Source organism: Leuciscus leuciscus (assembly GCF_965113295.1).
Source record: "Leuciscus leuciscus genome assembly, chromosome: 1".
NCBI lineage: Eukaryota > Metazoa > Chordata > Actinopteri > Cypriniformes > Leuciscidae > Leuciscus > Leuciscus leuciscus.
Genome location: NC_138725.1, coordinates 35,347,211 through 35,372,705, shown reverse-complemented (window position 1 = coordinate 35,372,705; position 25,495 = coordinate 35,347,211). Strand labels below are relative to the sequence as shown.

General features: G+C 39.1%; 1 protein-coding gene and 1 long non-coding RNA gene across 2 annotated transcripts in view; one reads left to right on the top strand and one right to left on the bottom strand.

Moving 5' to 3' along the window:
- Positions 1-25,495, bottom strand: part of sphk1 (sphingosine kinase 1) — a 33,090-nt gene that overhangs the window by 1,835 nt on the left and 5,760 nt on the right. The window contains exons 2-4 of the mRNA XM_082164677.1: positions 10,213-10,362; positions 6,359-6,453; positions 6,137-6,252 (exon numbers count right to left, since the gene is read on the bottom strand). Coding sequence (XP_082020803.1) covers positions 6,137-6,252; positions 6,359-6,453; positions 10,213-10,362 — 361 coding nt within the window. The remainder of the gene's footprint in view (positions 1-6,136; positions 6,253-6,358; positions 6,454-10,212; positions 10,363-25,495) is intronic.
- LOC309495393 lies at positions 6,463-10,190 on the top strand. Its single transcript, XR_014204652.1, has 3 exons — positions 6,463-7,553; positions 7,802-8,738; positions 9,453-10,190. It is a non-coding gene; the product is annotated as an uncharacterized lncRNA (long non-coding RNA).

Sequence of the window (25,495 nt, the reverse complement as noted above, 5' to 3'; positions counted from 1 at the left end):
TGAATAAACAGTGAGAAGTTTTACCTCAGGTATCCAGCGCTCGTTTCCACAACACTGTCTTGCTTCCTTTGAAGTTGCAGTGTTTTTATTCCTCTATATTGACTATGTCAGCCAAATTCACTGTTAGATTATTAGCTCGATTACACGCTTCACTCAAAACACAGCATGCTGAGGACATCTGCTGGTTAAAGCTGTGTAAATGCAACAACAACAGCAAAAACAATGACGTTGTACACACTTTGAAACCGTGGCGCGCAAACTTAGAATAACAGACCGTTATCGTTCGTTGGTGTGGACGCAAATATAGTTATCGTTATAGTTATCGTTCTTGGTGTGAACGGCCATTAACTCCGCCCACTGACGCCTGGTTGGGCCAGACCAAACATTTCTTACCAATATGTTATTTACACTAAGTAAAAATAGCCATAGATGGCCATTCTTTGCAATAAGTATAAATAGAAGTTAGAGGCTATTTATATTTACATATAGTGGCAGATACTGCTTGCAGCTCAGTGCTGTTTTAGCCTGGCTAACGTCAGACCTCGTCTCATTGAGACGTGGTCTGGGAACCACATGTTCATTTTCTCGTATTTGAGGCGTGGTTTACGAATGCCCAGAGCCGTTTATTGGGCGCTATGAATGTCTATCAAATGCGCTTCTACGTAGCTCATAGTCAATCGTTTCAATTATACCAGATGACATTTGTAGAGCGACAGAAATTCGACGAGGAAGAAGACGAAATAAACTTGCGTTCTAAACTACTTAGAACACTATCTAAGGCTGCATTGAAAGGTAACTTCGCGTCTGATGCCATGTTGGATCCATAGATATAAACAAACTGCTTCGGTGTCGCATAGACGTCGTCATCGTCTTGCTGCTCCCTCCCCGTTCTGTGATTGGTTCCCTTTTTGAGGGGAAAATCTGGTGCATGGTGTCCAGGCTGCCTAGCCAGCCCGTTCTCATCCTAGGGCGTCATATATTGACGCTTTTGACATTTCGTCTACATCGAACGCACATGGCACCCTTTAGCGTCAACCTACCCATAACCGAACAAAGCTCTGTGCGTCTCATATTGACGCTAAAGGGTGCCATGTGCGTTCGATGTAGACGAAATGTCAAAAGCGTCAGTATTATGACGCCCAAGGATGAGAATGCGTTGGCCTAGCAGTGTGAATAAAATCGCGCTGCGCTCAAGGCAGCATGGGGAAACCCAGGCTAGTGCTGTTTTATATTAAATGGCATGCAATAACATAGAGTGCAAATGATTTGCACTTAGAGCAAATAGCCGCTGCCTATTTATGTACTATTATAGTATGTATTAATATTTTTTAAAAAACTTTACAGTTTTCATTTTAGTTTCAGTTTTAGTTATGTTATTCTGTTATGTGCTTTTTTCCCCTTAAATATTTCAATTTAGCTTTCATTTATTTGTAAGTACTTTTAAGTTTATGATTTTCATCTAATATTTATATTTTATTTCAGCTTTATTTCGATTATCAAAAACAGTTTTTTAAATAGTTTTAGTTAACTATAACAGTCGATCACAGCACAACTTTTAACACTAATATCAATGATTATGAAATGAAATAGACATAACAGCATACTTTTACAATTAAAGCAAAGTGAACTTTATAATATTACTGTATGTCAAAATATTCCCCATAACAGTTATTTTAGAATTGTTTATCAGGCTAATATATATAGTAGGCCAATTTATTGATATTTTTATACTTTCATACTTTACAAGTCATACTTTAACAATAACACCACTGATAGTAGTCGATAGTCTGACAGATCAGATGAACACGTGAATGGGGGAAACTGAAATCACAACAATGTTTTAGCTTCTTTACCATAAATCAGGCCAAAAACTGACCCATAATGCAAAGCACATTAAACAGGCGATTGGCGGGACAACACGATATCCGTCATGATTTCTCGCATTCATGTAAGTTTCTGTTTTTCTCTGCTTATAAATAACTGAAGTTGAAATGAATAAATTGGAGCATGGATTTACAAAGTTATTATCGACATAATGCGCAGTTCTGATGTACTAATAAAAATGATCGAGTTGAAGCATAAACAATGTGCTCTATGTAGTAAAGCTGTATAATTGTTATTTATGCACAGTCTGATCACCAATAGATGGCGCTTGTGCTTCGATAATAAAAGTCAAGCGGCTAAACAACAAAACTGCGCGCGAGTGGACAGATTGATTATTGAGAGGTGAATCAATCATTTCGCGTGTGAATCGTGTCCTGATGAATGTCTGTGGTGTGATTGATCTTCATGAATAGAAATGGCTCTATTATAGTGAGTTACGAGTCAGCGTTTGTCTCCAGAGCGAGTATTTAACCTGTCACCTGCTTTATTCTCTCTCCTGAATCCAGCAAACATCAGCTCTGACTGGATGTAAGTCATTAGCGATTCATTAATGCTTTCGTTCGTTTCCCCTCTCTCAGCAGAACCGAACTTTTATTCTTTTGTTGAAAGAGATGATGAGTTTAAACCCTTAGAGATCCAGCTCTCTCGCATTGAAACACGGAAATGACTGGAATAATGACTCGTCTCTGTAATGAAGTGCTTGCGTTGCAAACTTTAAATTGGACAGCAAAACATCCTCCATCTGAACGAGCACAGCTCAGGGTGACTATAATGGCGATTACTAATCCAAATGAAGCTCTGCATGAACACTGCACCTTATGGTGCGTTCAAGTCATCTCGTAAAGATCGTATTTACGAGCTGAAAGCACATGAACGCCACCACAATGTCGTAAATACGAGTGGGAAGCTCGGTATTTTCTTTAAGCCCCTATCTTTATGAGTTGTCAGATAGAAACATATCGGAATACCACAATACTTAAAGGTATTTAGCAGTGATATTGTCAGGCTTTTCTATTTACAGCGAAGTAAGTTAATTGCCTGCACAGAATATGATTGCATTATAATATAACAATGAGATAATGATAGCCTAAGCTTTCAGTGGCTTCATACATTAATCAAACACATTAAAAAAGCAAAGCACACCTGATGCACATTTCTTTGTTCTTCATTTTCTAGAACTAGACTTTAAGAACCTTGCTGTATTTTGAGTAATTAATTAAGAGAAAGTAAACAGCCATATTACTCTGATGAAAGTGACTTGAACGCTCCTGCCGGCCCGTCGTAAACAAGACTTTCCACCTCGTTGTACGAACTTCCCAGGAGGACTTGAACGCACCATTAGATCACAATCTGATATCTGTTCACAGTCTCACAGCTGAACGTTCTCAGAATGTTCTGTCAAGGTTCTCTCAAAGATTCTAACAAACGTTCTTCCAGTAACATTAATAGAACATTCGTTTAAAGTTATCTGGGCTGAGTTTGCCAAAAGCATCGTAAGCCTAAATTGATCGTAGAACAATAGCCACCAATGGTCTCTAATGGCCGGTTCAGATTACACGATTTTTTTGTCTTATGCGATAGTCAATATGTCAGATTACACGATTTTGACTCCTAAAATCGTGTCGTGTCGTGGACAAGAACCATGCCAGACTACACGTTTCTTCCAGACCAGTCATCGCGTGCCGTCTTTGAAGACGCGCGTGAAGGCGAAACTAGTAGCGCCTGACTTCTGGAAACGAACGTAAACAAACAATGGATGAAGCGGCGATTTTCGTATTGGCGGTCTTGTGTTCAGAAAAAGATTTTAAAAAAAGAAAGAAAACCCGACAATGGACACGTTCCTGGATTGCACGAAGAGGATAGTATGGACTGTCAATCCTTCAAAGAGAACTTGAAAATATGTTCGCTCGCTCGCTCATTCACACACACTCACGCATTCTCACTCGTAACACACATACATAATCACACTCACACAAACAAGTTTATCTATAGCGAAGTACAATTTAATGAATGATTAGTTAGCTTAATGCTAATTCCAATCAGTTAAAGGGATAGTTCACTTTGAAATGAATTTTTGGTATGTTTTAGCTTACCTCAAGGGCATCCAAGATGTAGGTGTCTTTTTTTCCGCAGTAGTTTCAATTTTTATATTTTTAGGTCAAACCGTTCTTGTCTGTCAGTCATATAATGCAGGTCTATGGTCACGGTCTCAAAACACAAGCACAGAGTCCAAATTAAAACAATTCCCCGTCGTCCAAATTAAACAATTCCCCATCGTAAGTACACATTGATGGCCTAAGACACGAAACAAGTGGTTTGTGTGAGAAAACGAACAGTATTTATATAGTTTTTACCTCTTATACACAGCCATGTCCGAGTGATCTGATCTGACGCAGACTGGTGCATAGATATATACACTAGATGTCGCCTTAAAGACATTCGTTCCAATGAACTGCCGTAGACAAGGCGACATCTAGTGTGTATATATCTATGCACCAGTCTGCGTACACGTCAGATCAGATCACTCGGACATGGCTGTGTATAAGAGGTAAAAACGATATAAATACTGTTCGTTTTCTCACACAAACCGCTCGTTTCGTGTCTTAGGCCATCAATGTGTACTTACGATTGGGAATTGTTTAATTTGGACGACGGGGAATTGTTTTAATTTGGACTCTGTGCTTGTGTTTTGAGATAATGACCATAGACCTGCATTATATGACTGACAGACAAGAACGGTTTGACCTAAAAACATCAAAATTAAAACTACTGCGAAAAAAAGACACCTACATCTTGGATGCCCTTGAGGTAAGCTAAAACATACCAAAAATGTATTTCAAAGTGAACTATCCCTTTAACACAGTTACTCACCGGGTTGCTGAAGTACTTCTGCTATTTTTCGCCAGCATTTTTCTTTTTTAATTCTGTCATGGTACTCTCTCGATGAAACATCATACAGGCAGGAGTACTGTTGCCACAGCTCCACGAACCTTTCCTCCATTTCATAATTCCACTTAGCAACACCATCGTCTCTATTTCGTTTCAGCATTTTTGAAAGCTGTGTATTGAAATGCGTCTGTGCTCCTATTGGTCAATGTCACACGTGATAGAACCCGTCGTGGAGGCCCTAAAAAAAAATTAAACATGCTAGTCTTTTTGTCGTGGTGTCGTGAAGCATCGCAGATGCAACGTAGGCTGTCGCCCGCTATGACACACTATACGAGATGAAACGATTGAATCTTGAGTCCCGACGCCCGTTGTCGTATACGAATTCCCACGACACTAAGTCAAACGGATCGTGGCAAAATCGGGCTAAAATCGTGTAATCTGAACCGGCCATAAGATCAATTTAGGCTTACGATCAACTTAGGCTTACGATGCTTTTGGGAAACGCAGCCCTGGTCTTTAATTATGTTCTAAAACCTTCACAAAAAAACTTTTTTTTACATCGTTCATGGAACATTTGTTTCTGAAACGTTTTAGTTGGACGTTTAGTTGTCTAAACCTTTTTAAATGTTACTACTTCATATGCTAGCTAGTACTCGTTTCAGAATGTACAGAGAAAAAAACGCTTTTAAAACATTTAAATACTGGACTTTTTGAACACTGAAGAAGAAACAGCAAACCACAACCATCCAATCAATTCCCCACGGAAAAAATCAAGCCCCGCCCTACATTTGTTCTTGTTCGAGAAGCCGCTTCACTCGGATATACGTCACAATAGGGAAGAAAATACCAGCGCAACTTCCGTTTCATGCCGACATTAATATATAAATATTCTTCAACATTAAAATCTAATTCAATCTAATTATTAAATATAGGCTCGTTTTCAATAATTTTACCCTTGCTGCCATCTAAAGCTCACATACATTATTATTCGAATTATAGGCCTTATGTTTTTATATATTTATATTCTATATATATATTTTTTTATATTATATGTAATCTATAAACATGCAATCAATAATAATTGATAATAATAACACTGTTACATGGAATCTTTAGCAAATCTCAAAATTAATATGCATTTTTTACTATTGTAAATTATAATGCTGCATTTTAAATGTCTGGTTTATGTTTTATTTATACACATTTGTATAGAATTTTAACATCGGCCATAACTTGTCTGCATTTAATAGATTTCAGATTGAATACAAAAGCTGAATGTGGTTGGTCCCTTCACATGTCAATCAGAGGGTTTGTGGGCGGGTCTTGGCTGACTGAATGAATCTGATTGGCTCTGAATGCTCACCGTGTGTAGTGATGGACAGAAGCAGCCAGTGCGTTTCCCGAACCTCCAGGCAGGATTCCCAGAGGAGTCTGGATGGCCTTTTCCCAATCCTGCCTCTCCATTAGACCGTTCACCACCTAAAACACACACACATACACACACACATGAGCTGGACGGCACACACACACACACACACACACACGCACACACACACACACACACAAGCAAGCGTTCCTCACACACCTCAAACAGCAGCCCGTCTCCAGACAGAATCACTAAAGCGTCCCACTGCGTCAGGTCGGCGTTCCTCACCAGATCTCGAGCGTGATTCGGGCGCTCTGTATGGATCATACATCACATTTCAACCCCATGAGTCATTTCATATACTTCAGTTAATGCACTTCATGAGCAGATTCTCTCTGCTACATTAAACACGTCTATTAGACCTGATGCTCCAGCAGAGAGAGATCTGATAACATGCTTCACAAAGCAGTCTTGTCTACTATCATTGAGATACGGGTAGAACTTTTATTCATATTTTGAATTAGCTATTATATTTTCTGTACAATAATTTTAGTTTAAGTTTTAGTATTTATTAATTGTGTTTTTTTGCTATTTTTATTAAAAAATCTTTTAAGGAAAATATATATTTTTAAATGGTTTTAGTTGACTATAATAACCATCTCAACAGTGATACCAAGGTACTCTTTGATGTAAACACTATTGTATACTGTTATGGTTTATATACATTATATATATTTAGAAAATAACACTTTTATTGCATTAAATTGATCAAAGTTTGCAGTAAAAACATTTATAATGTGTCAAAAGATGTCTGTTTCAAATAAACACTGTTCTTTTGAACTTTCAGTTCAACGAAGAATCCTGGCAAATACATGTATCATGGTTTCCACAGAAATATTAATCAGCACAACTGTTTTCAACACTGATAATAATCATAAATGGAGTAATGATGAGTAATGATGCTGAAAATTCAGCTTTGATTACAGGAATAAATTACATGTTAACATATATTCATAGAAAACTATTTTAAGTTATATTAATATTTCACAATATTAATGTTTTACAGTATTTTTTATCAAATAAATGCAGCCTTGGTGAGCAGAAGAGACTTCGTTCAAAACAGAAATACCTTATTGACTCCAATGATGTTTTTTTTTTTTTTACTAAACCTGCCATTGTACATTTTGAATATCATTGGCTCTTATGGCAACTTGCTTGTGATGTTCCTCATTTGTAAGTTGATTTGGATTTAAGCATCTGTTAAATTAAAAAATTTAAATGATACAGTCATATATACAGAAGAAATTGCTTTATGAGCTCAAGAAAAATGCATGAAACTCCTATAAAGGTATCACAGTGCAAGTAAGTCAGAAGTTTTAATCCTGTGAGTGTGTGTGTGTGTGTGTGTGTGTGTGTGTGTGTGTGTGTGTGTGTGTGTGTGTGTGTGTGTGTGTGTGTGTGTGTGTGTGTGTGTGTGTGTGTGTGTGTGTGTGTGTGTGTGTGTGTGTGTGTAACAGCAATGATGGAGTGTGTGAATAACAGCACTGATTGTGTGTGTGTGTGTGTGTGTGTGTGTGTGTGTGTGTGTGTGTGTGTGTGTGTGTGTGTGTGTGTGTGTGTGTGTGTGTGTGTGTGTGTGTGTGTGTGTGTGTCAGGCAGAAGTCAAGATTCATAGTGACTGATTCAGCAGAAATGCCAAAAGCTGAGAGACTGCAGACAGTGCACACACACACACACACACACACACACACACACACACACACACACACTCATTGGCTTCAGTGTGGATGTGGTGTAATGTGTTAATTGAGGGAGACACTTCATAGAATAGTGACCCATGTTACTGATCACACACACGTGCGTTTACGTTCAAACGGCAAATATCTGCTTCATTCCCTCTTAAATATAAAGCTTCCAAAAGGGTGTTTTCACAGTGATGTCATAGAAGAACCATTTCTGGTTCCCCAAAGAACCTTTCAGTGATCAGTTCTTAAAAGAACCATGTTTTCTAAAGAATGTAATCTAAAGTATCTATCCAATTCACCCTTTGCAGGGAGTTTGATTGACAGATGATCTGACCAATCATAATCCACCAAATCCACCATTTTTGTCCGACAAAGCAGTCAGGAGAGGAGAGTTAGTAGATTAACATTGGAGGATTTGAACTTAAAAAACGTGTGTACTGACATCTTTAAAACAACTTAAAACAACATTCCTTCTTGTGTTCATTCATGTTTATTTGATGCTATAAATGAACTAGAAGCAAGAGATGATCGGTTCATGAGCAGCTTTAACTGAGACTCTACAGCGATCTGTCAGACACATTAAAGAGCCACAAAACGGTATTTGTTGTTTAAATTTCTTTAAAAAATGAACAAATTTGAAAGTTTAGACTTTGTTTCACATCAAAAGTAACTGTTCTCTCCTGTCTGTCAGCGCGTTGTCATTTTCCTCTTTGCTCCGCAATGTATATTTCACTGCGTGAGAACATGGTGTGGCGTGAGAGAGGCGTGGCTTGTCGGACATAGCAACAGTAACTAAAGGGGGCGGGTCTTTGCGAACGGTCAATTAAGAATCTTTAGTGGAATGGAAAGATTCTGTGGATGTTAAAGGGATACTTTACCGTTTTTTCATATTAAACTATGTTATTCCCTTAACTAAGACGAGTTGATACATACCTCTCTCGTCTCAGTGCGTGCACTAAATCCCTCTGTCTTGCGGCGAAACTTTGTAAGCCCAGTTCATTTAATATGGGCCAAGCAGAGAAGCTACCAAACACCTCCACGTTTTCCCTATTTAAATACAGTAACTCGCGAAGTGTAACTCGACCTAGGACGGTGACACAAAACAAAACGTTGCGCTTTTCTAAGCGTGTAAAATGGATAACTATTTTGTATGGCGGAATACCATAGCAAGTGCTTGTAAGCACTTCGACTTGGCGCAGTAATATCTTTCTAAAATCCTCTCTAGTGAAGATATTACTGCGCCAAGTCGAAGTGCTTACAAGCACTTGCTATGGTATTCCGCCATACAAAATAGTTATCCATTTTACACGCTTAGAAAAGCGCAACGTTTTGTTTTGTTTTGTGTCACCGTCCTAGGTCGAGTTACACTTCGCGAGTAACTGTATTTAAATAGGGAAAACGTGGAGGTGTTTGGTAGCTTCTCTGCTTGGCCCATATTAAATGAACTGGGCTAACAAAGTTTCGCCGCAAGACAGAGGGATTTAGTGCACGCACTGAGACGAGAGAGGTATGTATCAACTCGTCTTAGTTAAGGGAATAACATAGTTTAATATGAAAAAACGGTAAAGTATCCCTTTAAAGATTCTCAATGGAACCATCGATGCCAATAAAGAACCTTCATTATATCACTATATAAGCTGGAGCACAAAGGGCACAGAGAGAGTAAATCATGCACAACTAACACACAAACACACACTGGACATTTGACTGATGGGTGTATAAATAGATCCATCAACATCAGCATCAACACACACACACACACAGACACACGATCAGTCGCAGCATCACTCAAACAGCTCTCTCTCTCTCGGAGGTTACTCGGAGTTCACAGTTTGACAGTGAAGCTCTTCATCTCTTGTCATTCCTGCTGCTGTGTTGAGTGTTTTTCACTCATATGTGACTAATAGTGGGTTTTATGTACAAGGCAACAAATATAGTGATTACAGGAGCTTGTGTTTGAGTCTATAGACTCTAAAGATGGAGCCCCTAAACAGATCAACCGCTGTCATGGTGGAGCCACAGTGTGAGGAGAAGGTTTTAACTTGAAAAGCACATCTGGTTTGATACCAACATCGACAGAACCAGAAGTTAGAGACAGTTCACCCAAAAACGATCATTCCTTAATCATTTACTCAAATCATTGAGTAAAAAAAAGAAGCAAGTCATACTGTCATACATCATGAGGATGAGCTGAAACTCCCTGCTGGCTGCAGATCATCTAATGCCATTCATCTACAAGAATAAATCAGTCTCTGAGAAATCTTCTCACACTCGTGTGTGTGTGTGTGTGTGTGTGTGTGTGTGTGTGTGTGTGTGTGTGTGACACACCTGTGATGACAAGTGTGTGTGGTATATCTGCCTCAGTGAGCATCCGCTGAACGTGGCCGTTATAGAGAGCCATCGCTTGGCCCCGCCCACTCTGAGGATTGACCAATACCATCACGCCACACGGGCGGCGGACCTCAGAGAACAACACACCTGAGAGAGAGAGAGAGAGAGAGAGACAGAGAGAGAGAGAGAGATGTAAAGAGTCTGACAAACACATTTACATGCAGAATAAAAAAATAAATCACTGATCTGATCTGCATTTGAATGCAGAAATCACTCCTGGACTCACTGTGGAATTAAATTAAATTTAAATTAAATTAAATTAAATTGTTAAATCAAATTGTTAAATTAAATTGTTAAATTACATTATAAATAAAAACAAATTAATTTTAAAGTAAAATTCAATAAAAAAAATAAAATAAATGTAACCATAGCAAATATTATATATATCTTATATTATATAAAATACCTATGTAATAATAAAATAAAATAAATGTTTTACCATATTGAGTTCCCGAGGAAAACATAATTGTATAAATAAATATAAAAACACAAATTTGATGTATTTTTTTATTATTTTATTTTATTTACATTTTCCTTTTCTTTTCACGCATTACAGTGATCTCTCTATCAGATTGTCCAGCTAACTAATTTCCTCTTCCTCTCGGTCTGGTTGTTTTGACATTAGCAGGTTTTAATTGGCAGTTGAGAACATGATTTTAACTGTGTGTGACACACACCGTGAGAGTAAAGCGCGTGCAGCCTCAGGCAGGATCACACGCCAACAGAGTCAGATAAACACTCACTAAACACACACACAGATTCAGGATTGTCTTGATCATTCCTCTGAGTCTGACAACTTGTGTGTTACAGGACCATCGCTCTGGGTTTCTCCTGGGACATTATTACCCAGCCGGTTCAGCTCGACAGACCGGTTTCCCCGGGAGCAGTTTAGATGCGGGACATTGTGAATATGTTATTATTTTTAATAATATTTTATTATTCTTGGCTGTGTCTGAAATCGCCCCTTATATCCTAAATAGGGCACCATTTGAGGGAACAGCCATTTGTAGGGATGTCTGAAACCATAGTGGACGTTATCGAGTGCACTCATTCAATCCCACAATGCACTGCAATAACAAATGTACATCCAATGTACACTCAACAGCTAGAGAATACCCATAATGCACTGTGAGACTTGAATAAATTCCCGCGTCTGACCAGAAGATGGCGCCTACAACTGAATCATCCATTCATTTTCCAAACCTCTGGTCCAAAGTGGGTGCAGCATAATATCATGCAGGTGTAAATTAAATTTTACTTGATTTATTCAATTTGGTTAATTAGGGTTATTGATAGTTTCCATAACAGAGTTCAAGAGAAAAAAAAAAGATCTTACTGCTAGAGCTGCCAGTTTGCCAAGTTTCAAATGATTATTACACAGCACAAACTATGCAAAAGTGTCGTTTCCATTCACTCCTTCAGGTGAACTGTATTAGTGGAGTAATGCAGGGAATCGGGAATGAGGGTATAGGGGGCGATTCGAACACTTCAGTGAATCCTGACAGGTTCGACAGCATCAGGGTGAGATAGAGCTATTTCAGGAGGAAGAAACACAGCGAGACGACAAACCCTCAGAAAGAAAGAGCTTAACTGCCACGAAAGGGTTGAGTGTCTCAAACAGGTTGTGGTTCTTTAGTTTCACTGCATGCACAAATGATTCATGATCAGGTTTGGTTGCCGCTCATCTATCCGGTTAAAGGAATATGCGAGGCATTTCCTTTCATTTTGAGATGATTTATTCATACTAACGCTGCCTTGATTACTTGAATGCAGGGATCACTCCTGAACTCACAGTGGATTTTTTTTTAATTGAATTAAATTATAAATAAAAACAAATTAAGTTTAAATCAAATCAATTATAAATCATATAAAAAAAATATAAAAATAAACCATAGCAGATAATAAAAAATAAAATAAACAATTATAAAATAAACAGAAAAATTATAAAATTAAAATAAAATACAATGGAATCATAGCAACCTATGCAATAATAAAAAAAATTAAAAAAAATATATATAATATAATCATAGAAAATATGAAATAATAAAATAAAATGTAACAATAAAAAAAAAAAAAAACACAATAGAACAAAATACATTAAACCTGTAGCAAAACTGCATTTCCTTTCATTTTGAGCTGATATATTCATTCTAGCGCTGCCTCTGTAATTCATCCAAACTCAGCTGAATTAATCAGTGAAAATAAATCAATAACATAAAATAAACCATTCATTTCTTGCATTTAATTTAATAGAATTAAACTTAATTTTTTAATGGAACGTTCTTTGATTCTAATGTTATTCTTGACAACTGTGAGAGAAAAAAAGACTTGTATTAAATGATTTAAAAATAAATAAAATAAATACATTCTAAAATGTAGCAAAAATAAATAAAAGAGTGCTGTCAAATCGATTAATCACGATTAATCACACCTAACTTAAAAGTTTGTGTTCATGTAATATGTATATAGTATATATAATGCATAATTTATAAATTCATTTAATTAAAAATATATTTTATTTAAATGCTTGTTTATTTTATTTTATTAATTTTTTTTATTTTAGTGCTGTCAAATCGATTAATCGCATCTAATCGATTTGACAGCACTAAAATAAAATAATTAATAAAATAAAATAAACAAGCATTTAAATAAAATATATTTTTTATTAAATGCATTTATAAATACAATTAAATATTATATTGCATATTGTTATTGCCAATAATAACAATACATTTAATTAGCCTAGTTTCTATAAAGACGATAAGATCCTGAAAGTCTTCTGTTTTGGACGATTTTACCACATTTACGGGGGTTTAAAACACTATTCTTCACACAACTGTGTTAAATCCCTATAACGCCTGACTTGTTGCATTAGTAAACGATCTCTCCGCTTCCTGTGGACCGAGTCTTCATCAGTGGGAGGTTGTTGAACCCGAGCCGCATCCGTAACACAGAATCCTGTAATGAGCTCCTGCGGGTCAGAGAAACCTGGCGAACAACAGCGCTCTGTCACACACACACACACACCCGCTGCGCTCCTTCATATCAGTCAGTGATTAACATTCACTCAGCAGCTTCACACACACATAATTAGCACTCGAGTCTCTGACTGAAATGAAAGCGGTTCAGCATCACATCTCAACTCAAATAACCAGCAGAGACTTTCATGATGAGAACGGCCCCGGTTCAAACGCCAGAGAGATCCCTACACTCAGCTCATTCATAAATGTTCATAATGAAGACATCACTAGCATGAACTCAACCAAAAATCATGGGTGTTTTGGGGGTTAAATGTGATTTATCCGAGGGCTTTGCTACGGATCTGAACTGTCTGGAAACTTGCATAAAGTTTTAAAGTTTAAACTGAAGTAATGGTTTAACATCCAAAACCAAAGGACAAAAAAAGAGCATGTTTGCGATTCTACAAATAGACATCTATTTTTACTGCTAGATAGAGAGAGATATATGTGTGTGTGTGTGGGTGAGTGCGTGTGTGTGTGTGAGAGAGAGAAAAATTGTGAGAGAGTGTTTGTGTGTGTGTGTGTGTGTGTGTGTGTGTGTGTGTGTGTGTGTGTGTGTGTGTGTGTGTGTGTGTGTGTGTGTGTGTGTGTGTGTGTGTGTGTGTGTGTGTGTGTGTGTGTGTGTGTCTGCGTGTCTGTGTGTGTGTGTGTTTCATTTATTACGCTGGTAAAGCTCTCTCAGAATCACAGCTGCTGAACTGTGAACATATGGTGAGATACGGAGGTGTGTGTGTGTGTGTGTGTGTGTGTGTGTGTGTGTGTGTGTGTGTGTGTGTGTGTGTGTGTGTGTGTGTGTGTGTGTGTGTGTGTGTGTGTGATTACACACCTCTGTTGTGATGTGTAATGTGTTGAAACTATTCAAACACAAAGCCCCAAGCCTTCAGAAACCCTCTGAATCTCACTAAACCTGTCAGGAACACGTCCAGGTCATATTTCAACACAAACCAACACGAGCAACACGAAGACTGTATTCAGAAGCGGTAACATTTGTTCGCATTGCAACATTATTTTCATGACAGTAAAACACTACTTGATCAGAAGTCTAGAAATACAGTAAATGAACTCAGTTTAATCTTCTCTGTTATACAGTGAGATGATAAAGCGTTTAGTCACACTGTAAAGCAGCTTCATCCACTGTATGTGTAACATGTTCTTAGCGTGTTCTTGCGTGTCTTTGTGTGATGAATCTCATTGTGTGTCTGTGTGACAGTTGTTCTTCATTCATCATTCACTGGCTTAAACGACTTTCTTTAGAGAGAACGAGTGCCAAAGTTATAGAAAAATGAAGCAAGAAGGCCATTCTTTGTGTTCAAGTCTTGCTGACCTTTTTGTAAAAGATGGAGGAGGGGAAACATCCATCATAAATCATCAACTGAAAACTCCTGAAAAGGCATTTATCATGAATTACTGCCTTCTGAGAACTGCATAATGCAGGAGAGCTTGAACACTGCTGAGTGTTGGAGACTTCGGCACATCATTATCACTGATGCTTGACTGACATTCACAATTAAAGCCTCAGGATCAGAGACATGGAGACCTCAGCTAGTTAATCCAATCAGGATTTCAATATTAATTAAGTGGGATATAATTATGCATGTAATGCATGCCATGCTTGTGTGAGTTATGTGTGTGTTTGTACGAGTGTGTGTGTGTGTGTGTGTGTGTGTGTGTCTGTGACTGTGTGTGAGAGAGAGAGAGAGAGAGAGAGAGAGAGAGAGAGAGAGAGAGATAGTGTGTGAGTGTGTGTGTGTGTGTGTGTGTGTGTGTGTGTGTGTGTGTGTGTGTCTGTGACTGTGTGTGTGTGAGAGAGAGAGAGAGAGAGAGATAGTGTGTGTGTGTGTGTGTGTGTGTGTGTGTGTGTGTGTGTGTGTGTGTGTGTGTGTGTGTGTGTGTGTGTGTGTGTGTGTGTGTGTGTGTTGAATGCATCATTAAGCTGTATCAAATCAATGTGTCAGCAAAAAAGCACCATAAAACACTAAAAAAGTCCTTATGACTGATATACATTAAAATAAAATAAAAATTTATTAAAAATGTAAATAAAATAATTTTATATAAATACATTTGAAAAATTTAAATACAAAAATAAATAAAACATTTTTAAAATGTAAATTAAATTATGTTTAATATAAAATATGAATAAAATAAAATAATAAAACAATAATAATGTATTTTTGGCAGTGACAGTACACACACACACACACACACACACACACACATTCTGTTAGTGTGATTTTACCGCATTTAAGCTGTTTTTAAACACTCACTATATCACATAATATCCCTGCATTACAGCAGTGAATTGGTGACACACAGTGAACGGATGGATGGAGTGTGTTCTGGCTGAGGGGCTCATGGGTATCTGATCAGAAGCGGCCTGACAGCATCATGCCACACAGCCGAAAGGTCAAGGGGTCAAAGGGTACAGAGATGAAACACTAGAGGACCCTTCAGGCTTTCACAGCAGAAGATATAGATCCACACACACAAAGTGCATGTGTGCCTGTGGGAATACCATGAGAGTCAGGCTTCAGTATTCACCATCAGTAGATGAGCTCTCTCTCTCTCTCTCTCTCTCTCTCTCTCTCTCTCTCTCTCTCTCTCTCTCTCTCTCTCTCTCGCTACAGAAACTGCATCTAATTCAACGTACGTTCAGTGAGTTCAGCGCTAATGAAACTCTCCTGAGCTCTGCATGACTGTAGATCATTAGAGGCTCCATCTGATTTCCTTAAGAAATTACTGAATGTGAAAAGCCTTGGAAAGTCCATGGATGTGATATTTAAATGGCATGGAACATTTCAGTTGGTTAATATGTTATGGGTCTATGTACTAATTATTTTACACTCAATTAACAGAATATACAGTTCTGCTCATGGATATCTATCGTAGGCTAATTTTATATTGTTACATGAGGTTTCTGTTTCATTAGTTGTCATGGTTTCTAGAATGTTCTCATTTGTTGTCATAGCGACTCTATATTTAATTGATTTGATCCACCTGCTCCTTGTTTAGCTCTTGTGTTACTGTGTATAACGGCTCCTGAATGTTTTTCCAGATCAGAAAAATCACGCTTCAACTGATGCCTTCGATCTTTTAATGTATTCCTTTCAGGAATCAGGATATTCCATATCACAAAAATCGAATGGACACCGTGAAAAAACTGAAAAATAAACCAAAATTACAATCAAATTAGTTGATTCTGCCATGACATCGCTCGAAACATATCCCATTAAAACTGAAATCAATACACACAGTACATCAAATTATAAATAAACAATAACCAAAATACATACAAACATACCGTGTGCTTTCCAATCGGGACTCAGAAGACATTAGGATACATTTTCTGCTCAAACACTCTCAATTTTACATCTCTCAATTTGTGTGCGTGCGACACCTCATGTTTCTGTTTTTTCTTTTCCGGTGTTCACGCAAATAATCAAATCACATGACCAGTATGTCTTATGTTACTCATTTTCTCCAGTAGGTGTCACTATTGCCAAACTATCAGATCAATACAATTCTCACATAAGTATTACACAAAATTTATAAAACAAAAACAAACAAACAAACCAAAAAACAAATATCTGCGACAGCTACACTGCCACCAAAATTACAAGGATTTATGTCAGTAATATTTTGAACAAATAAAATAAATCCTGCAATTTCCCTATAAGCTGTTACTTAACTTTCATTCATCTTTCAACACTTTCATAAACAGTATTATTTTACCTTCATTTGAATTCTACTATTTTAGATGTCAAAACTAATTAGTCTAATCCTTGTGGTTTCACTCATAGTTTAAGAGTTGTTTTCAACTATTACTACAATTTTTTGGATTGAACGCTCCAAAATGGATATGTTTGTCAATCGCTCACCCTTTTTTCCTAACTTACTTTGTCCCATTTGCAGTTTAACCTTTCGCACTAACCCATCATCGTCTGCACTTGCCTCAACGACTCTAGCTAGCCTCCATTCATTTCTGGGAACATTGTCCTCTTTGAGAATTACTACATCTCCAACGTGAACATTTCTTCTAGGCATGTGCCACTGTTGTCTGAGGCTTACGTTGGCCAGGTATTCTTTGCGCCATCTGTTCCAAAACTGTTCCGACAAGTACTGCACTCTCCTCCATCTTTTCCTAGCAAACAAATCTTCACAGACAAATTTGCCAGGAGGAGGAAGGGGCACTGAGGTATTCATTGTGAGCAGATGATTAGGCGTCAAAGGTTCAACACTCTTTGGGTCATTTATTGTGTTAGTGGTAAGCGGACGACTATTTACAATAGACATTGCCTCATACAAAAATGTCCTTAATGAAGTGTCATCCAGTCTTCCTTTAGCTTGTGCCAGAACAGCATTCATCACACTCCTAACAGTCCTTATCTGGCGTTCCCACACACCTCCCATGTGGCTTGCGTCAGGAACATTCATAAGGAAGTCACATTGTTTGCTTGCAAGATAGGTAGAGATCCGCTCTTGGTCCAGATCTTTCAAACCTTTCTCCAGCTCATTCTTAGCCCCCACGAAATTCGTGCCTTGGTCGGATCTGATCTGTCGCACGGCTCCTCTGATTGCAATGAAACATCTTAAGGCATTTAGAAATGCATCGGTGGAAAGATCTTCTAGCATCTCTAAAGCACGTAAACAACAATCCATACCTCTTGAATTCCTTCCGACCTTGTTTTGTGTAGAAGGGGCCAAAACAGTCAATACCAGAATACGAGAATGGAGGTGAGGGTTCCACTCGGTCAGCTGGAAGGTCAGCCATACGTTGTTCTTCGACTGATCTACGCAGCTTTCTGCAAGTAACAAAATTTTTGATTTTCTTGGTCACTACATTGCTTGCACCTAATACCCAATATCCACTGGCTCTGAGCTCATTCAAGGTTTGACCTCGGCCTTGATGTTGAGTTTTCTTGTGGCAATGGTCAAGTATTAGTTGTGTGACAATGCCTTCCTTAGGAAGAATTACCGGATGTTTCAACTCAAACGCTGTGTTAGACTTTCTTAGTCGTCCTCCAACCCTGAGCAGTTCATTCTTGAAGATGGGATCAAGTTGGTATAACTTGTTGTTCTTTGGCAGCTTAGAAGGGTTTTGACTGAGCAATTTCAGTTCTTCTTCAAAGGCTTCTTTTTGTGCTGCCTTGATGAGCACCATAGCTGCTTTCTCTTTCTCTTCTACACTAATGAACCCTGACTTGTCTTTGTTCACCAGTCTTTTGATCCTAGCAATAATATTGAGGGCTGTATTCCAATCTGAGAATCTTGAGAGTCTTTAAGCTACCTCTTACACAGGCATCTGTTTTCAGGACCTTTACCTCTGGGTCACCTACTATAAGCACTGGGGATTTTTCATGAGTGCTAATCTCTCGTTCCCATCAGAACTTGGGACCTATCAACCAACTTGAGTCTATCAGGTCTGCCACCTTGAGACCCCTAGACGCACAGTCTGCAGGATTCTGACTTGTTTCCACATAGAACCATTGTCTTGGATCTGTAGAGTCTCTTATCTTCTGTACACGATTAGCTACAAAAACATGAAAGCGCCGGGCTTCGTTCTTGATATACCCTAGCACTACCTGGGAATCTGTCCAGAAAAACTCCTCATTTACCTTCAGATCAAGCTCTTCCCTAAGAACATGACTTACTGCCGCAGAAACTGTGGCTGCGGTTAGCTCAAGGCGTGGTATGCTGAAAACCTTCGTAGGGGCTACTCTGGCCTTACCCATGACCAGTGCACAATGTACTTGTTCATCAGCAACAATCCTGATGTATGAACACTGCCCGTAACCCTCACTGCTGGCATCTGAAAAATGATGCAGCTCTATTTTCTGGATTCTGCCCATATTTTCAGGAATGAAGCATCTTGGTATTTTGACCTTTTGGAGATTCTCCAAATCATGGATCCATGTATCCCACTTTGGCTTCAGATCAGAAGGAAGAGGTTCATCCCATCCTACCCCTCATTTGCACATCTCCTGGAGCACTCTCTTCCCAGTCAAGATATAGGGAGCGAGAAAACCTAATGGGTCGTACACACTTGCAACTACTGACAGAATTCCTCGCCGAGTGGCAGCCTTTTCATTAAGGTCAACTTTGAATGAGAATGTATCCATCTCTATGTTCCACTTTACTCCCAGTACACTCTGCATTGGAAGCTCATTGTAGTTCAGATCTACATCCTTCACAACACTGGCACGTTCGCTCTCTGTAATTGTGCTCAAGACTTCTCTGCTATTGGACACAAACTTGTGTAAACGCAAGTTTCCCTTAGCCAAAGCTTCTTGCGCTTCACTAACCAACTTGTTGGCCTTCTCGATGGAATCAACGCTGACAAGTCCATCATCCACATAGAATTTTTTGCGAATGAAGCTCGCTGCTAGTGGGTAGTCCCTCTCATATTTGCTGGCAAGATATTTCATGCCGTAGTTCGCACAACCCGGAGAGGATGCAGCTCCAAAAATATGTACTCGCATGTGGTATTCCTTGGATTTCCCTTTCGGTGTTTCCTTCTTCCCACCATAGGAATCTCAGGAAATCACAATCATCTGGACTGACATGAAAGCGGTGGAACATCTTTTCCACATCACAAACAATTGCAATCTGATGCTCACGAAATCTGCACAACACTCCAGTAAGAGCATTTGTTAAGTCTGGGCCTGTGAGTAAGTGGTCATTTAGAGATGTACCTTCAAATTTGTCTGAGCAGTCAAATACCACTCTTATTTTTTCTGGCTTCCTGGGATGGTACACCCCATGGTGCGGAATGTACCAGGCATTGCCTTCTTTCGATATGGAATCTGCTTCTTCGGCATCACCATCTCTAAAGACACCATCCATAAATCTCACATAGTCTTCTCTGTACTTGGGATTTCTCTCCAATTTTCTTTTTAAATGCTTCAAACGAACCGTAGCCAGTTGCTTATTGTTCGGTAATTGAGGACGTTCTCTGAATGGCAAGGGCATTTCCACATGTCCTTCTTTGTTGTGTTGAGTCGTTTCATCCAACTGTTGAAGAAATTGAATGTTCTCCTGAGATATTGTCTTTTCTCTTGAGTCTGTATCTCGAAAATCTGCTTCTAACGTCCTGATTACTGAAGCAGGTGTGATTGCTGGGAGTTCCTTCACAGAAATGCGATGACAGAACCCCGTTACATTTCTAGAGCAAACATGGGGTGTTATGGATCCCACTACACTCCAGCCTAAGTCCGTCTTGACTGCATATGGTTCGTGATCCTTCCCTGATATCACTTGGGTTGGCTTTAGAGCCCTTGGACAATCAAAGCCAGAGTCCTGCACGGGTCCGATTTTGTAAATCCGCACCCGCCCGTACCCACAGTGCTTCAAACCGCATCCGATCCGTTATCCGTCAACAGCACTAATTAAAATCCGCACCCGACCCGACCCGCTTAAAATAGAACCGACACCCGACCCGCACCCGAAATAAAATCAGTTTAGCCAATCACATTATAGAGACAATTACAAAAAAAAATTATTACCAGGTCATACAGAACAGTTATAACGCCAATTAACACAAGGACAACTTCAGCCGAAGCTGTCAAAAGGCCGGTACATGAAGAACATGGCAAACGTTACCACAAAACTGAGTAGCCTAACAGACGCGGCTACAATACTATATCTGCCACGCAAATTCATCTAGCCTACATCTGACAATTTTGGGTTCAAACACGCCCTGCAGACCACACATACTGAACTGTGTTAAATTTGAAAAATACTGTTCGATAGAACTGCTTGTTTACCACAGTTATCTGCGTGCTTCCTCGGCGATGAAGTTCCACATTTGCGGCTATCCAACACGAAAATGCAGCAAAGCCTTTCACAATATTTTCTTCAGATAACTCCAAATTTCTCCCACAGTACTGGACTTGATTTTTGATGACTATTGTCGACAACTTTACAATCTCCACTAGCTATTCTTTTATAACTCCTCAGTATCCATCTCAACGACTGCAGATCTGATGAATTTTTTAAAGTGAAAGTAGCCTAAGTAACGTTATAGATCCTGGGGGGGCGTGGCGCGTGGGCACAAATAAACTGATTTTAAATTATTGTATCAACTTAAATACAGGCATATTTTTGTAGATGTGTTCCTAAAAATATGCATATATTTTACGTTTGCATGTGATTGTTTTAAACCCGTGTTTAGACCCGTGTTTCCCCCGTATCCGACCCGACCCGCACCCGTATCCGACACAGTTGGATATTATACCCGCGGGTACCCGAACCCGTGCAGGACTCTAATCAAAGCCAATTAGAAGCCCTACAGGACAATTCAACAACTCTGGCATCTTATCTGCAACACTGAGCAAGTGAATCCATCTCTGAGCCTTCTTGCAAGTAGGAATGCTATCTCGTTCCAAGGGAATGTATTCTCGAGTGTATACGGGTGGCAACTCTATGTACTCTTGCAGACTATAACCTCTCACTCTTAGTCCAACTGCTCTCAGACAATTCTCTATTGAAGCTCTATCAGTCATTGTGGACAGCTTTAATTTCACAGGTTCTGTTTTTGCTTGCAGTTTGTCACAGATGTCCTGACTGATAAATGTATTACTGCTCTGCGTGTCCAGTAATGCATAAGCTAGAATTTCTGTGCTGTCCTTAGTTGCACAAGAGAGCCAAACTGGAACTATCATCGAAGTGTGATTACCTTTATCCATCTCCACACTGCATAAGCTAGTGGAAACCCTTTCATCAGGTGAAACTTCTGGCTTTCCTCCTTGAGAGCGTTCTTCGTGAAGTGAAGAGGGGTGACTCTGCTTGCAGATGTTGCAAGTAGCTCGCTTTCTACAGTTTTTGGAGACATGGCCAACTCTGAGACAACCAAAGCACATCTTGTTGTTGATAACAAACCTTTTCTTCTCCTCAAGAGGCATTGCCGCAAACCTTTCACATTTGTATATAAAATGATTTTGCTGACAACAGACACATTCTATTTGTCTATTATCCTGAGTGAAAGAAGGGTTTAGTTTAGTGCATTTCTCTCTTTCCAATGCACTCTTTGCAATGGGTTTAACATTTTGCGCCAGAGCACTGGTCTTGAGACGTTTCTGCTCCTTTCCAGGCCTTTCATCTGCATGTTTTAAAGCAAGTAGAGAGGAAACAGGATTACATGCAATGCGTGCCTCCTCTGCCACAAAGTCTGAAAACTCAGTGAAGCTTGGGTATGGCTTCTCTTCATCTAGTGCTTTAGTGACATACCTATTCCAGCGAGTTGTTATCCAGTCAGGAAGTTTCTGAAGCAATTTCTGGTTTTCTTCGCAATCGTCCAAAACCTTCAAACCATGTACATGAGGCATTGCATTTTTGCAAGAGATGAGGAAATCACTAAACTCCCTTCATTTCAGTGATTCTTTGGGTCCAAGTTTTGGCCAGTTATTTAGCTTTGCTCTAAATGCTCTTTGAACTACAAAGGGGTGTCCATAACGTTTGTTCAGGGCATCCCAAGCTTGTGTGTATGCATCCTCATCACTCCTATAAAACGTTCCCTCTAGTACACTAAGCGCATCTCCACTTATGTACCTTTTCAGATAGAACAACCGATGTGCTGGGCTTGTACAGTTCGTTTCGATCAAAGCTTTAAAGCAGGTCCGCTATTCTGTGAACTTGAGTGGGTCACCCGTAAACGTGAATGGCTCTGGAGCTGGAAGTTTAGTCATTGCCAGGGATTCTTTTAGTGCTTTCACTAACAAGACCTCATCTACTTTTGTCTCTAGCTCATTTTCAGAGCAAGGTTGAGCTAAAGTTTCTTTCTTGACGCAAGAAGGGTTATTGTGGTGCAGTGGCAGCTGACTTGAAGGCATAGTGCTTTTTTCTTTAGCATCTCCTATTTCAGCATTCAATCTTGATTCCTCTTCTGCATACACAATATATTCAGCTTCCATTAATTCAAGATCTCTTTGCTCTTCCAGCATTTTTAACTTCTCTTGTTGGGCTAGTACCTCTTTTCTTTGAGCTGAGATTTCTTGTTCTCTCTTTAGTTCAGCACATTTTGCAGCTAAGCGTGCCGCTGCTTCTGCTCTTTTTACTGACATAATACTTCCATGCTGACTATCTCTTTCAGCTCTCGACACAGTTGAACCATAAATTGACCTGGCATTATCTCTTTGCAGTAACTGAGTGAGTGTTTCTTTTACAGCTTCAGCATCAAACTCCTTTGTGCCAACTTCTGCGCAACGTCCTTTCAGTAATGCAGTTATTTCACTAGTAACTGAAGTGCAGCTATCCATTCTCCTCCTTATATCTTGAGATGGGACGTTCAGTGCACGAATACTCTCATATATTTGTTTTAACTCTGCTTCACGTTTCTCTGATGTCACCATCATATCATCTAACTCGGTTTTAGAGCACTCTTCTTTCAGCTTGGATCTGATGAACTGAGCTTCAGCTTTGAAGTTTAAGTACGTGAACATAAACTTCCGTTCTCTTTTTGCTAGTTCGTCATGTCTCAACTCAAGCATTTTTTCTGTTGGACGCCTTTCTCTTTCTGATCGCCTAACTGCCTGCTCAACTCGTGATGATGATTCCTGGAATCTCATCTTATTAACTTCCAGATCTGCATTAATTTCAGCTAAGCGTTCTTCATATTTTTCTCTGTCAGAGGCATCAATTTCCGTTTCTAATTTCCCCTCTAATTGTGCCTTTTCTTCTTCAAGAGCTTGAATCACTTGGTCTAAGACAAAGCTCTCTGATCTATTTTGATCCATGTTGGTAACGTGCTTTAAACTACACTATTATTCAGCTTTAAACCCTGATAACAAGCTGTAATACCATAAGGAAATTGCACAATCAATTATTAAACAAGTTACACACTTCTATCAACTTAGAAAATTATCAAAAGCAAATATTTGTTACAACCATTTGCTAACTATTTTAACTTGAATACATGTTATTCAACCAAGAAATGAAAATTCAAGCTGAAAAGATACAGTCTGACCTGCAAATCCAAAGGTAGCAACTCTTATTGAAAGCTGAATTGTCCAAAAACATCGCAACGTTGCCGACTTGTGGCTGTCTTTCGTCACTGCAGCACTATCGTCTTGCGTTGCCCTTCCTGCACGGCAAAGAATGCAGTCACGCGAAACGCAATAGAGTTTCAATGCGACGAAATCGCGTAGGATGGCGGCGTCCTCACTTTACCCAATAGCTGCAGTTTTCCACCGAGGTCGACTGGACTATGCTCTTCACATCGAGGTCTGGCAATCTTTCCTTTTCCGCGATGAACTCTTGCACTCTTCCAGGGGAATGTAAACAGACGTTTTTTCACTATAACGGCGCCTGAATGTTTTTCCAGATCAGAAAAATCACGCTTCAACTGATGCCTTCGATCTTTTAATGTATTCCTTTCAGGAATCAGGATATTACATATCACAAAAATCGAATGGACACCGTGAAAAAACAGAAAAATAAACCAAAATTACAATCAAATTTGTTGATTCTGCCATGACATCGCTCGAAACATATCCCATTAAAACTGAAATCAATACACACAGTACATCAAATTATAAATAAACAATAACCAAAATACATACAAACATACCGTGTGCTTTCCAATCGGGACTCAGAAGCCATTAGGATACATTTTCTGCTCAAACACTCTCAATTTTACATCTCTCAATTTGTGTGCGTGCGACACCTCATGTTTCTGTTTTTTCTTTTCCGGTGTTCACGCAAATAATCAAATCACATGACCAGTATGTCTTATGTTACTCATTTTCTCCAGTAGGTGTCACTATTGCCAAACTATCATGTAGATCAATACAATTCTCACATAAGTATTACACAAAATGTATAAAACAAAAACAAACAAACAAACCAAAAAACTTTCAAAGGTGAACAAATATCTGCGACAGCTACACTGTGTGTTTAAAGCCCTGTTTGAGTCATTCTTTGTCTGTTCTCGTTGCTGCATAGTTTGGTTGTGTTTAACCCCTCGAGGAGCACACACTAAAGTTTTCTTTAGATCTTGCTCATTTCGTCTATTACCCAAAGAACAGCCTCTGCATATGTTTTATGGACATTTCGAGAATATGTGAACTGGGCGCTATTTCAATGTGGATCCCTCCAGCATCTGCAGTCCACCCAGCGCACTCCTCTGAACCCACCATGAGCCTGAGTCCATCGCAGACACAGACCCCGAGCCTGAAGCCATGTCCATCCTGAAGTCAATACCCGCTGTT